The sequence below is a fragment of the Gopherus evgoodei genome, chromosome 1, assembly GCF_007399415.2.
Source record: "Gopherus evgoodei ecotype Sinaloan lineage chromosome 1, rGopEvg1_v1.p, whole genome shotgun sequence".
Lineage (NCBI taxonomy): Eukaryota > Metazoa > Chordata > Testudines > Testudinidae > Gopherus > Gopherus evgoodei.
In genome coordinates, this window is record NC_044322.1 from 53,179,322 (window position 1) to 53,194,934 (window position 15,613).

Genomic DNA, 15,613 nt, shown 5'->3' on the forward strand with positions numbered 1-15,613 from the left:
GACACACACCTGCTGTGTGACCTTGGGCAAAGGAGATCACCTGTGCCTCTGTTCCCCCCCCTCGCACTGTTCGTTTTTTCTGTTTAGATTGTAAGCTCTTTGGGGCAGGAGCTGTCCCTTATGTATTTGTACAGTGCCCAGCACAATAGGGTCCTGATCTCTATTGAGTCCTTGAGGTGCTATTGTAATACAAAAATTAATAATTTAAATAACGCTGCTTACACAAGAGGACAAGAAACTTTGTCTTCAAACAAGACTGAAGGAGAAAGGGAGAGGGTCACTGACTAGTACATAGGCAGAGGAGACATTTGCCATGACCGAAAGATTTGAAAATTGAAGAATAATTGCATCAGAAACAACTGTGTACTGATGGGACAGGTGGCCTTCAGCTGACTCATAATAATCTATATGACTGACTATCAACATCTAGCTTATGGCTGTTCTTTAAAATGCAAGTATGCATGTAAAAATACGGAATTTCTGTTTCAAATGTTGAAACTGAAAGCCACAGAGTCTCAAACCAACAGCTGGGCTTAAAAGTGAAAACAGTGATTCAGTAGAAAAGCTAACCAGTTTAGGAACTAATCAGAAAAGAAATGCAACTCTGCTCTAAGAAACCACAAACATTTTACCTCAAATTCAACCCATGCACATGTTCTGCAGTAGAATTAGAGGATATCATTACATTTTTGAAAGAATTATTTCCTATTTGAATAGTGTTACTTTGCATAAACACCGTTAATTTATTATGACTGCACTTAATGAGAACTGCCAGCTGTCAAAATAAGATTAGGCCTTAAAGATCATAAAGAGAAAGAAAACAGATTTACACACACACACAGTATATTCAAACCATTTTTCTTTTATATACGCCCGGTACTGAAGTGCTGGCTGTCATCTCTACGCCATACTGTTCTTTGCAGTGGAGCAGGCCTGGGGGAAGAGAGCCAGCAGAGGGAAGCCATTTGAAGAGAAGGTAGCTGGAAGGAGGAATTGCAGTGAGAATATTGCTCAATCCCTGCAGCCTTGTTTATCAGTGACGTTTCAGAATGATTATATAAAATAAATAGAAAAAAATAAGTCTTGTGGATCCTCCCTGACAAAGAAACCACTGGAGAAATAAAATTCACTACCCACTCTAACAGTAAAATAACAGAATTCAACCCATTTTACTAGGTGGCTCCAGCTTTAATAGTCCCACTACACTACCTGGAACCAAAACCAATAAAACTTCTACACTTACAGTTCTGCAAATAAATGTTATATCTGCATAGACACAAGCCCAACAATGGCTGCAGAACAGTATTGGGATGTTACTCTCCTAATGAATATACAAAACAGAACATTCCATTTCGGGTGGCATCCTGACCAAAGCAACACATACTCTTGCTGCTACAAAAGATCTATCCCCTGTACTATGTCTATACTTACAACGGCAGTTATCTGTATATGTGAATGCAGCCACAGAACACTGCATTTGGATTGCCAAGGTAAAAAAAGGAAGGTTTAGCTTTATAAAATACAAGTTTTAGAATATGACAAAATTTTAAAATGTACTCAACTGTAGTTACACTTTAGGCTTTTCATGTCAGATATAGGAAACACGGGATTTTTTGATGCACAAAGGAATTCTTGAATAGCCATTCTTTCCCTGGGAATAAACACATAAAGTGCACCTTTCAATTTTATTGAGGCTAAAGTCATAGTGACTTGAGTTTGGATCCTGTTCTTCCAATGAAGCTCATATAAAGTGTCATTATTTTAGAGACTGTAAGACCAGAAGGGACCATTGTGATCATCTAGTCTGATCTCTTGAATAACACAGGCCATAGGACTTCTCTGAATTAGTTCCTCTTTATCCTAGAGCATATCTTTAAGAAAAACATCAAATCTTGATTTAAAAATTTCCAGTGATAAAATATCAACTACAACCCTTGGTGATTTAATATATGTATTCATCTCAAACTACTTTTTTTTCTGAGCACCATTTTGGTTGTAAGACAGTACTGTCCCTTTCCTGTTGCCTTTTTGCCTCCATCGTGGACTGAAATTCCAAGAGAAGTTGTGAGGACCAACAATGCAAAGAAATCAAGGGTCATAAACCTAGAGGGTCTTCTATTCAAACACAAGCTCTCTTGAATAATGAGTCAGCTACCACTCAGAGAAACCCATCCTTCCAAGTGAATAGTAACCAAGCAACTGATTATCTAATGGAGACTCCAGTCACCTGAGGAAGGCCTCAGTGCTGACCAGGAGAGCCACCTTACAGAGGGGATTGAAAGTTTATAAAAGGAAGACTCTCTCACTAGCCATTTTCAAGGGGTGGGGGGAGGAAAGAGGGGTGATCAGAAGCAGGCTAGAAGGAGCAGGAGGGTCTTGGGACCCTGAAAGGGCACTGACCAAATCCCAAGGGGTTCTTGGAGTGGTGAGGACATTGAAGGGAAGGTTGTGTGTGCAGGTTTTGTTCTTTCTGCATGGATCTATAAGTCTCTAGGCTTGGTCTAGGAATAAAGTGTGTGTGAGTGTTTATGAAGCTACTTTGCAAAGCCTCTAGGTTCCTTGCTGTAACTATCACATGTCCCTAATGGGTTAAACTGTAAACTGGAGTACCCACAAGGGTGGTGCTCTGGCAAAGGGTGTGCTTAAGTTACTGAAAAGACTTGGGGGGCAGGGAAGCACTGGTCCTTAGGGATCCCAGGGCAGCTGGACTGCAGGGTCCCTACAGCTGAGGGGGAGTATCAGACTGAGTCTGCACGCAGGAGTGAGCCTGAGAGGCCAGAGCTAGTACCTGGATGCTGCTCAGACTCAGGTGGTTTAGAATACAAGAGCCAGTGTTTGGGTCCAAACCCAGCAACTGGATGGTGTTCAGCAATGAGGTGAGTTGGACAGTGAAGGACTTTCCATGCAAAATACGTGAATGTTAATTTTTTTAAACAAAGTATAAAACCATTTAATACATTCAAACACTATATTAAAAAAACTCAGTCCCTTCATCCTTGACCCTCAATAGAAATAAGGCTTTCAGAAATGCCTTGCCTGATTTTTGTGCAACAATGCAATGACAAAATGGAAAACTGGATAAACTGAGCACTATGAAAGCTTACTGTGGTCTTCGTAGGAGAACCTTATTTTGTGAGGTTATCCTATCTGCTCTCTGCAGACCTTAAAGTTCCCAATACACTTCTCACAAGATTTGGTGTTTGCCTTGGTGTCATCCTCTTTCCTCTTGCTCACCGACGTCTGCCAAGTTGTGAATTGGTTAACTGCCCCTCTCTATCCCAGATGTGGCTGTATTTCAATGGTGTTTTATGTACATTATTGTGAAGCTCTCTTAGATTCTCCTAGATAAAAGAATTTATATATAAATGTAAAATTATTACTGCTACTACAGTAAATTTCTACAAAAAATTGCAGTGACTTGGCATGAAATGGAACCATATCCTTTAGGATATTTTAAAAGAAATATTCAGTCAAAGATTACTGATGACTATGATGAGCATCGTACTACTAGTAGTATTTTATTTTTTTAAATAAAAAGAACACTGAGGCATTATCTTATAAGTACACCTGGAAAACTACTGGAACTTTGCAAATGAATATGAAAATAGTAGGTTGGTTTCTCAGCATACTGATCTTGACAGTGGACATGTAGGCCTAATAAAAGGTGCAAAAGGACACATTTTCTCAATAAAAATTATGCACCTTTTTCAAAAGGTGTTCTGAGGGTGAAAAATTAGCGCCTCTGCACTAGATTAATGCCATTTGGGCACAGAGTAAGAAATGGCAGAGCCACAGGGAACTAGTCTATGTTACAGAGGTAGACGGTCTCCCTGAATTATCCTACGCACAGGGGAAGTACACTTACTACTACACTGCTTATATGGCGAAGGCTATTCCACTCTGTGCGCCAGATTGGTGTGAGGAGGGGGGAAAATACGGAGAGAAAAGTTTTTACATTCCCTGGAGCTCAGTGTATCTCTCAGCACAATTTATAGTAAGTGCCTAGGAAAAACAACGCAGTCTGCAATCTGACCAGTAGCACTGACTGTTAGACATGTTTATTTAGATAATCTTCTTCTCCCCTTTCTCTGGGGCGCTGCAACTTCAGAGCACAGAGGAGTTGTGTATGTATGTGTCTAGGAGACGAGATCATAGGGGGATATATTTAGAGTGGTTCTTCTAAAGCAACATTTTTATTGGTTAAAAGTAAAAAAAATTTTTAAAGTGCCTAAATCCAATTGACTTGGGCAGTTTTGAAAATTCTACACCAAAATTATATGTATGCTTTAAAGCAAAGTGAAATAATTAACTCTGAGCACTGATTCAAACCGTGAACTCCAAGCAGGAGGCTAGAACAACACTTAGCATTTAGGCTCCTTGTCACTAATGACTCCAGCAACTTGGGATCTGATCAAAAGAGATGGTGCTTTAAATAGGTTTATATTCATGTCACAACCACTCCATTTTCTTATAACTTTTTCAGAGTGTAGTTCCCCAGACATCCCTTCTGTGCCTCTGTTTAAGAAGCCATGTCTCTGAAAGGCAGCACTAAATATAGACTATTTATTGTCTTAATTTACAATCAATGTCAACTAGTTAAGTAAACAAAATGAATGTATTTATACTAACGAAGGAACAGATTATAAACAGAAAACAATATGCACACTTTATAATAATACTAGTGAGTTACAGAAGAAATATGGGACTAGATTCTGCTCTCAGCAACTTACACTAGTATATATGAGCCCTGGAGAAATTACATTGCACTTTAAAAAGGAATAAAAATAAAATAAATCAGAGCATGCATGAAACTTCCAGGCTTCAGTGACGTATACAACATGAGTATAATTCTAATCCTAACCATGAAGGTCTCAGTCAAGGAATACATACAGCCTAAAAATGCCCTAAAAGTATTACATCTTTTTCCAGTTAGAGTCAGTCATCAGCTATTAACTGCAAAGCAGGTGGGTGACATGCCTTTCACTTAATTGAGAACCAGAGCACAAATCACAGTATGCTATACATCCTCTCTCAGTCTTCATTTAAGCTATCTCTATCCAAGAACGACCTCTCACCCACTGAGTTTTGAACTGAAGAGTATTAGTGTCATATTGGTTTCTGGTTAAAACAGATTGTTGCTTGCTGTAGTGCAAGTTCCCCACACTCTGTCACAAATACACATCCTATCCCATAGGGGTAGATATACATTTTGCTCATTGATTTAGCTGAAAGTCTAGTAAAATATATATGTCCAGACAGTTCCTATTGGTTGCATACCTGAAAAATGCCAAGAGCAAAAGTTATTCCTTAAAAAGCCATTGGTAACTGGCTCCAGATCTAAGTACTACATATTTCAAATGCTACGAGGCAAATCAAGGCTTTGTTTAAAAGTACCCAGTTTTGGAGAAAGCCATTGGGAGAATGGATATCCAGAGCTGTGCAAATGACCCTTTTTCAGTTTGCTGGCAGTTCTGAAAAATTTAAAGAAAGCTCAGTTAAGTCAAACCAAAACCAATATTTTTTGGGGGGAAAATTCTGGTGAATCAAAAAAGAGAGAGTCAGAAAGAAAATTTTCTTTCTGGTTGAAAAAAAAAAACCAAAAAAACTTTTTGTTGGCATTTTTAACCCTTTAAATAAAAGTAAAGGAAATAAAGGGCTAGACTCTCTTATGTCCAATCACCAGGACACTCATCCAGCATATGGGAGACCCAGTTCAACTATCGGTTCTGCAGTAAAGACTATGAATCTGCATCTCTCCTCCACCAAGATGAATTTCTAATCACCAGGCTATAGAGTCAGCCTCATGCTTTCTTTGAGCCAATAACTAATCGAGTATTTTATACAAAGTGAAACAATTTCACAGGAGAGACTGAGCCCTGGTCTATACTACGGGGTTAGGTCAAATTTAACCACGTTGTGTAGATGCATTGCTTATAAAAATTGACCTAACCAACTCCGTTCCATTGACCTAAAGGGCTCTTAAAATCAACTTCTGTACTCCTCCCCGGCAAGGGGAGTAGCGCTAAAAATCGACCTTGCTGGGTTGAATTTGGGATAGTGCAGACACAATTTGAAAGTATTGGCCTCTGGGAGTTATCCCAAAGTGCTCCAATGTGACCGCTCTGGACAGTGCTTTGAACTCTGATGCACTAGCCAGGTACACAGGAAAAGCCCCGGGAAATTTTGAATTTCATTTCTTGTTTGTTCAGCATGGCGAGCTCAGCAGTACAGGTAACTATGCAGCCTCCCCAGATTCGCAAACAAGCTCCAGCATGGACCAAAAAGGAGACATCCGACTGCTGTTTGGGGAGAAGAATCTATGCAAGCAGAACTCGGATCACAAAGAAGAAATGCTTTTAAATGTCCAAAGGCACATTCTACCACCATTCTGCATTTGTTCAGCCTATGGTTGGACTGCTCCTTACTACTGTCCAGGCTATCTGTATATGGTTTCATGAGCCACTGGAGCAAGGGGTAGGCTGGGTTCCCAAAGATAACTATTGGCATTTCAACAACCCCAACGGTAATTTTCTGGTCTGGGAAGTAAATCCCTTCTTGCAACTGTTCAAACAGCCCAGAGTTCCTAAATATGCGAGTGTCATGCACCTTTCCAAGCCATCCCATGTTGTTGTTGGTGAAATATCTCTTGTGATCCACCAGTGCTTGCAGCACCATTGAGAAGTACCCCTTGCGGTTTACGTACTGGTTGGCAAGGTGGTCTGGTGCCAAGATAGGGATATGGGTTCCATCTATTGCCCCACCACAGTCAGGGAACCCCATTGCAGCAAAGCCATCCAGTATGACCTGCACATTTCCCAGAGTCACTACCCTTGATAACAGAACATCAGTGATTGCATTGGCTACTTGGATCACAGAAGTCAACTCCAAATTGATTCCCAACTGACCAGTAGCAGTCAGGCATTGCAAGCTTCCCCAGGGCTATCACCACTCGCTTCTCAACTGTCAGGGCATCTCTCATGTTGATATTCCTGTGCTTCAGGGTGGGGGAAAGCAACTCAAAGTTCAAGGAAATTGGCCTTATACATGCAAAAGTTTCGCAGCCACTGTGAATCATCCCAGACCTGCAACACTATGCGGTCCCATCAATCTGTGCTTGTTTGCCAGGCCCAGAATCAGTGTTCCATTGTATCAACCAGCCCCACTGCCGTCATGATGTGCCAGTTGCCACAGCCTGTGCTTTCAGGAATGTCTGCGTCCACATCCTCATCACAATCATCCTCGTGCTGGCATCTCTTATCTGGTTCTGCATATACTCCAGGATAATACGCGAGGTGTTTACAATGCTGACAACAGCAGCATAACTTGACAAAAACTTCACAAGGGTTGGTGGGCTGAGATCACTGCCTACCATATTGACCAATACTGTCTTTAGTACTCCCCCGCCTGTAGCTATCCTTTGTCTTTGTGCGTTATGTGAAAAAAATGACTTTTTTGTTTTAAATTTGCTGCCTATTAATTTCATTTGGTGACCCCTACTTCTTGTGTTGAGAAGGAGTAAACACCACTTCCTTATTTACTTTCTCCACACCCGTTATGATTTTATAGACCTCTATCCTTTTCCCCCTTAGTAATCTCTTTTCCCAGCTGAAAAGTCCCAGTCTCATTAATCTGTGCTCATATGGAAGCCGTTCCATACCCCTAATCATTTTTGTTGCCCTTTTCTGAACCTTTTCCAAATCCAATACATCTTTTTTGAGATGAGGCAGCCATATCTGCATGCAGTATTCAAGATGTGGGTGTACCAGGGATTTATACAGAGGCAATATGATATTTTCTGTCTTATTAGCTATCCCTTTTTTAAATGATTCCCAACCTTCTGTCTGCTTTTTTGACTGCTGCTGCACATTGAGTGGATGTTCTCAGAGAATTATCCACAATGACTCCAAGATCTTTTCCTTGAGTGGTAACAGCTAATTTAGACCCCATCATTTTAGATGGGTAGTGGGGATTATACTTTCCAATGTGCATTACTTTGCATTTATCAACATTAAATTTCATCTGCCATTTTGTTGCCCAGTCACCCAGTTTTGTGAGATCCTTTTGTAGCTTTTCGCTGTCTGCATGAGACTTAACTATCTTGAGTAGTTTTGATTCATCTGCAAATTTTGCCACCTCAGTTTGCCCCTTTTTCCAGATCAATAATGGATATATTGAATAGGACTAGTCCCCATACAGACCCCTGGGAAACACCACTATTTATAATTCTCTCCATTCTGAGAACGGACCATTTATTCCGACCCTTTGTTTCCTATCTTTTAACCAGTTACCGATCTATGAGAGGACTTTCCCTCTTATCCCATGACAGCTTACTTTGCTGAAGAGCCTTTGGTGAGGGATCTCATCAAAGACCTTCTGAAAATCTAAGTACACTATATCCACTGGATCCCCTTTGTCCACATGCTTGTTGACACCCTTAAAGAATTCTATTAGATTAGGGAGGCATGATTTCCCTTTAGAAAAACCATGTTGACTCTTTCCCAACAAATTATGTTTATCTATGTGTCTAACAATTTTGTTCTTTACTATAGTTTCAACTAGTCTGCCCAGTACTGAAGTCTGGCTTACCAGCCTGTAATGCTGGGATCACCTCTGGATCCCTTTTTAAAAAATTGGCATCACATTAGCTATCCTCTAGTCATTTGGTACAGAAGCTGATTTAAATGATAGGCTATAGACCACAGTTAGTAGTAGTTCTGCAATTTCACATTTGAGTTCCTTCAAAACTCTTGGGTAAATATCATCTAGTCCTGGTGACTTATTACTGTTTAGTTTATCAATTTGCTCCAAAACCTCCTCTAATGACACCTCAATCTGGGAGAGTTCCTCAGGATTTGTCACCTAAAAAGAATGGCTCAGGTCTGGGGTCTCCCTCTCAGCCATGAAGACCGATGCAAAGAATTCATTTAGTTTCTCCACAATGGTCTTATTGTCCTTGAGTGCGCCTTTAGCATCTCCAATGTCCAGTGGCCCCACTTGTTGTTTAGCAGGATTCCTGCTTCTGATGTACATTTTTTTTTTTGCCATTACTTGTAGAGTCTGTGGCTAGCTGTTCTTTTATGGTTTTCCTAATCATATTTTTACACTTCCTCTCAGGCCTATGGCTTTCTTATACTTTGTACTGGCAGAGTAGCCTACAAAACTTTTGCAGTCTTCTCTGCAGCAGAGCTTAACAGTCTTCACAAATGCAATGAAGTTACCTGTCACGTTCTTTCCTAGTCTCTTCTTTGACATCTCTGTAGTAAACTCTTGCCCAGCTGACCCGATTCAGAAATTTGCCAGAAACAATGGCTTAACTAGTTTAAGATTCAAATTTGAAATCCAACACTCCACAGAACCACAGATTACAATCCTGGCAGGACCAACAAAGCTTTTTATCCTTCTGGGTTAGAAAACTGCCACTCATAGGAAAGGGGTCTTTCAGAAGAGACATTTGCAGATCAGACAAAAGTTAAAACTGACAGAGAATCTTTAGTAAGAGTAGGTGTTTGCCCTAGTATCTCTGTCCCAATTTTTTTCTCTTCCCTTCTCCAAACTGTTTTGCAGTCTCTGTGTTGGCTAGTTGCTATCCTCAACCTTGGCAGTTCATTTTAGGGGATCTCTATAGTATGCACATAATTTGTGAAGTCCTTTAGGATGAAAGCAACAATATAAAAGTAAACATTACTCCATTGTTTTATGGTTTACTGGGGACATGGAAATCATTGCTGTCAAGTGATTTAATATCAGGATGTTGAGCAATGAGTTTTCATGCGGACTTGTAAAGCCAAGAGCTAACCTCCACTCTTTTTTCTAAAGAGTTATAAAACAAGCTATTACAATTTATTATTTGTAATTCAGTGGCTACTAGAGACCCCAATCAGATTTGGTACCTGCTTACAGTAGGTGCTTTGTAGAGAATACAAAGGTAGTCCCTGCCCTGAAGAGTTCACAATTTGATCTACTCAAATATTATTCCTCTTGTGCTTTCTGAACAGCCTGACCACACGTCTATGAAATACAAAACTAAATCCCATGATTTGTGGCGCTACATCTGCCTCATTTGTCTTGGAAGCAGAAAAGAGACATAACACATTTTTAAGTTTGTACATAAAAAGACTGTCCTGTCTCCTGAACTTTTGTCTCTGCTGAAATGATAATACTTCCCAGTTCTGACAAAGGACTGGTGTTAAAATACTATTGCAATCTCTACCACATCCTGGATTGCCTTGATCAGCACAACATCTAGGTCACAACATTTAATGTGACAAACTGCAGCGGGCCTGTAACTAAAATCACTTGTATGTACAAATCTATTACGAGTAAGAATTACCAAGATGAGTTTGCTCCTATTGTTTTTACTCAACACAGCAGTAATACAAATAAATAATTGATTACAAGTCAATGTCTCGATGAGAAATACTTTGCTTTAAACCTCAGTGAATTCATTTGTCAAATTATTATTGGGCCCATAATCTGGTTCACTGCCCAGGGCTCTGACAGGGCCTGGTAGTATACACTCTAATACATGGCCAAAAATTAGTTTACTGGAAGGAAATGAACAGGAACAGCACATCAGAAAAAATTCGTTTAATAAAAATGCAAAGAGCTGATTTATTAGATGTTGCGCCCCCCTGCCAATCATATAGAGAATGATCCCTGCCACTAGGAAACCAGGAATATATTCATAAGAAGAACATTCTTCGGCTAAAGGCCTGAACTGCTAGTGGGAGACATACATCCAGCACACAGACAGGACAGACAGCTGGCCCTTTGTCAGTCATAAGCGCTCAGGATTCAGACACGCAGATAAATTTATTCTTTAAGGGCCTGATACAACTCTCAGTGAATTGGAATTCAATTGAAATCTATGAAAATACTCCCACTGACTTCAATAGGAGATAGATAAAAATCTCAAATTATTCCCCCCGGCTAGGTGATACCTTGTGGAATTAGTCTGAGAGCTGGACACATGTTTGGAACTGTCCAGAGAAAGCCTATTTCACCCAGAATCTTGTGCATGGAGGACATTTGACAGCTTTCTTCTGATAAGAGAATGAGGGCGGCAGGGTGTGAAAGTCATCTGTGTGAATTTCTGTAGTTTTCACTTTGAGTAACAGCTTGCATCTATGAGGAGAAGATCATGAAGGAATTAGCAGGAGAGATGCCATCTTACATTGATGAGAGGGTTTTATTTGCAGTTTTGCTTGAACAATCATTTCTGGGATTCTGAGAGTAGCAGATACAGTTCTTCCAATAAATGACAGAATATTTTGGGGAAAATAAAGTCATTATTGTAGAAGACCGAAAAGCAACCATGTGAAGTTCCTTTTGGTGAAAGCAGAAAAATTTGCCATATCACATCATTGGAAAAAAGAAAATAGATACTGTGTTTCATCTTTTATCACTTAGTTAACCTGAAATCTAATCTGTTCATAAGAAATATTTGGAAAGGCTGGAAAACATTCAGTTCACTCTCTCACTTCTTTAAAACTCAAACAAAGAAATGCCTTACAGAACTCTCTCCCCTTATGTTTTCTTGGCACCACTTTATAATAGGCACTCACTTGTTTCTAATTCCTGTGCCTTTACTGAAATGACATCAATCATTACAAACACTGAGGCCCTAGTCACATTGAGTAGCCAAATCATGTTTCAGAATTGTGCTCTCACTCCACCCTCTCTTATGATTTTAATGTTTATATCTTTAAATATGGTTGTAACTCAGTCTGACCCTCGCCACACTGGCTAACCAATCCGTTAATTGAGCTACTGTTTCCAAACAGAGTTCCAAGCACAGCATGCATGGGGTCCTTACCTTGCAGATGGCATATATAATTCCCTGGGAACTCAGCTATCTCCCTGCTAACAGCTTTGAAATAGAGCGGTCACTTTGCAGTGGAATACAAGACCAATCTAGGACACCACTCACATACTGATCAAGCCACTCCCTCCTGTGACCTTTGATGATTGCTTTTTCTTCTTCTTATTGTATTTTGGGGACTCATATCAGGGTACGTCTATACTACCAGCTGGATCGGCAGGTAGTGTTCAATGTATCGGGGATCGATTTATCGCATCTCATCTGGACGTGATAAATCAATCTGCAAATCGACGCCCGTACACCTTGGCAGGAGGAGTAAGCGGAGTCGACAGGGGAGCCACGGCAGTCGACTCACCGCCATGAGGATGGCCAGGTAAGTTGAACTAAGATACACATAGCTGAAGTCAAAGTATCTTGGTTCGAACCACCACCCCCCTCCACACTAGTGTAGCCCAGGCCCCTCTTTTTCCACTTGCAACAGCTCTGCATGGGTTACTGAAGGCCCACAGTCTACTGCAGTGAACTTCACAGGCCCACTGAGAGGCTAAGGATGAAGATCTGCTTGGTAGTGGAAAGAGATGGTGAGAGGAAATATTTAAATGATAATTTGCATGAGCCCTCTCTACACCCAGCCAGATCACACAAGGATCAGTTGAGTCAGTGCAACCTGGGCATATAAGTGGTTAAGTGTGTTTGGTGCTGCTGTGTGAAGCAGGACCAAGATTTAGGAAGTTTTACTATTGATCTGAATGGGAGCACAGTTAATCTAGTGCCAATCCCGTCCATACACTGAAGAACTGTTTTCAGTAAATATAATAGCCAAGAAAACTTTTAAATTGTTTACAGAGTTTGTGTAAAAGGTCTGTCAATCAAAACTTTTGTCTTTTATTTCTCCTTTTATATTATTCTGGTGATCTTTATTCTCCATCACTAGCAGCGACGAGTTTAATGTAGATAGATTCAAGACATATCATTATAATGTAATTTGAAAACCTAGAGATTTCTTTATTGCATTAAGCAGACATTAACAGGCAGTAAATGAAAAAGGGTGAGATTTTATTTTTAAAAGGTCTTAATTATACTCACTGCTTGTAGAGGACATGTGGCTGTACTCAGATCTGCAAGACAAAAATCTTAGTTCAGCAGGGCTGTGATATGTTTAAATCTTTAAAGATCATACACAAATTTGGCAAAGGAAGCTACTGACTTCATTTAATTTGCTTTAAACTGATGGTTCTTAACCTTTACTACAGCCTGCACCCCTTTGATTCTCAAAATGTTCTCTCACCCTTTCTCAAAAATCATTGAAGTAGGTCAGTTCTTTAAACCTAGGTATTTTCTTTGTTTGCATATTACAATAATTGTTAAAAATGTATAATGTTAATAAATACATAGGTTTGACGAAACAAAGTAGTTGTACTTACGCGCCTGTGCTTAATTTGTGTTTTCGATGATTTACCTTTAAAAAAAAATCTGACATGTCTCAACCCCCCCACCCCCAAAGGGCATCTTGCACCCCCAGGGGGTGCATGCACCCCAGGTTAAGAACCACTGCTTTAAACTGTCAAATGGCTTAAAACCGACTGTTATTTTTATAGCAAAATGCTCACTATGGAAATTATTTTGAATGTGCCCTCAGGATAGCTGACATTCTGCAGGAATGTTAAAAATATCCATAGAGACTACACAACTATGGAAGAAACTCTTTTGAGGCTGTAACTAGTTTTCCAAAATTGCTGGATTTTGACCCTTCTCCCCATCCAACGTCTCTATCGCCAAAAATGCTTTGCACTTGAAATTTTTGATGTGCATTCTGTAGACAGAGGAGAAACTGAATTGTCCTTTGCACAAAGTTTGAAGGAAACCATAAAATTGATCTTAGAGATATGAATTCATTGAAGAACGAGGTTTTTACCTTTTGGAGAAGTCTTTTCTGTCTCTTTTTTCCTTCTTTATAAGATCATCTCAGAGACCAGTCTAGAAGTTCCACATTAGTTTTATTCATTTATTATCCTCAACAAGAACTAGTGCTGTTCAGAATTTTGAAGAAGGCTAAGTAGTTAATTTGCAGCTGTTCACTATATAACTCTGAACCTTTGAAAATTTTATTCATTCCTGAAGGAGCTAATAAACTTTTATGGTCACCAATTAATCTGAGATTTCATTTTACAATCAAAATATAAGCCCTTTTTATTGTGAGCTGAAAGTTTGTCAAAAGAGATTTTTAATAGAAATCACAGGTTTTTCACAATGTGTTGACAACTCTCAATTCTGTGATATTTTATGCTTTTCTTAAAGCTCCAGATTTTGGATGCAAGTGAATACGAGACACTCAGCTTTTTTTTTTTTTTTTTTTTCAAAATAAGTAAATTCCTAGCCCTCATGTCTGCAGAGAAAAGCTTAAAAAAAAAGTAAATCAAAAGACTCAGAAATGAGAAGACATATGACATGCACTGATAACTTGCTCACGGAACAAAAAAAAAAAAAAAAAGCCCAGAACAGTATGTTGCTCTCTCTTTCTAATAATGATAGCTAGCTGGAGTACTTGAGTTCTCGAGCTCTTGCAAATATTTTAAGCATTCTAGGTACTATACAAAATGAACAATCACTTTGACAGGTCATACTACATTTAAACAAGTTAAATAGAGAAGTAAAAAATATCCTAAGTCATTAAGCCCAGCTTCCTGTAATGTCGTTTTGTTCCTGCTAGTTCATGTTCTGATGCTGTTCTCATCCCCATTTTAAATTTTCTGAGTAATGGGAATTCTACCAATTCCCTTGGGAAAATGTTCTGTGGTCTGTGTTCTGAACATAGATCGGGGGAGGGATTCAAGAAGCAACTAGTGGAGCTGTCGCATCTGTTATAGGGCTTTATCCTATGTTCATTGAAGTCAATGGCAAAGCTATCATTGACTTTAATGGTGAAGTATCAGGGCCAGTCTTGGGCAGTACCAAGGAGAGAAAGGGCTTTGTAGCAGCATTACTTCTGCATTTTTTAAATGAAGGATGTTACCTTTTAAAGGTGAAAGGAAGGGGAAATTCAGGCAAGAATGGATAAGGAGGACACACCTCCTATACAGAATCATTTTCAGACCCTTCAGGTATCTTAGGAGGTGGTAGTGGAGTGACAAAAGCTCTGAAGCAAGGTGCGGTATGAGTGCATGAGAGTGTGAAGGGTTGTTCTACTCACTGTCCAGTCACTGATTCTATTTCTAGGGTTTAACAGCCCCTCTTCCCTCCCATGTCTAAAAGTCTCCCCCTCTAGGGCTTCTTTATACCAGGAAAAAGCAACTATAGAAGAGCTGACAGCCCGTCTGCTGCCCGCTCTCTTTGCTTGCCCAGCACTGGCATGACGACATCTATTGTACTGAGATTTTTCCCCTACCCCCCTTTGACCTAAGAACTATTCTTTCACATCAGTTATGCCTAAAAGGATTCTTTTCTTCTTTAAATAATTATTAAGATAGGCACAAGGGGAAGAGCATAGTATAGTGATTTAACTACAGGCTTATGAGTCAGGAGAACTAGGTTCTTTTGCTGACTTTGACACTAGCCTGTGTGACCTTGAGCAAGTCACTCAGTTCCTATGGATCAGATTATGATTTCAGTTACATTGGTATAAATCCAAATTAACGCCACTGGATTTCCACCAGAGTAACCAAGATCACTGCATTAGTGTAAATGATAACACTGTATTTTAATGGCGTTAGTTTGGATTTCTACCAGACAGAGTGTGTTCAGAGAGTGACCATCTGTGTCTCATTTAACTACTATAAAGGGATGTTTACTAAC

At 39.7% G+C, this 15,613-nt stretch overlaps 1 protein-coding gene across 3 annotated transcripts in view; it reads right to left on the reverse strand.

Annotated features, from left to right (window-relative positions):
• Positions 1-15,613, reverse strand: part of FAM124A (family with sequence similarity 124 member A) — an 80,034-nt gene that overhangs the window by 55,467 nt on the left and 8,954 nt on the right. The window contains exons 2-3 of one of the 3 annotated variants that reach the window (XM_030564434.1): positions 12,908-12,939; positions 839-980 (exon numbers count right to left, since the gene is read on the reverse strand). The exons of 1 other annotated variant lie outside the window; for it this stretch is intronic. Coding sequence is in view for 1 of the 2 variants with exons in the window: in XM_030564439.1 (XP_030420299.1) it covers positions 12,908-12,939 (32 nt within the window). In the remaining variant the exon portion in view is untranslated. The remainder of the gene's footprint in view (positions 1-838; positions 981-12,907; positions 12,940-15,613) is intronic. One more of the 3 variants, XM_030564439.1, reaches the window with a different exon arrangement.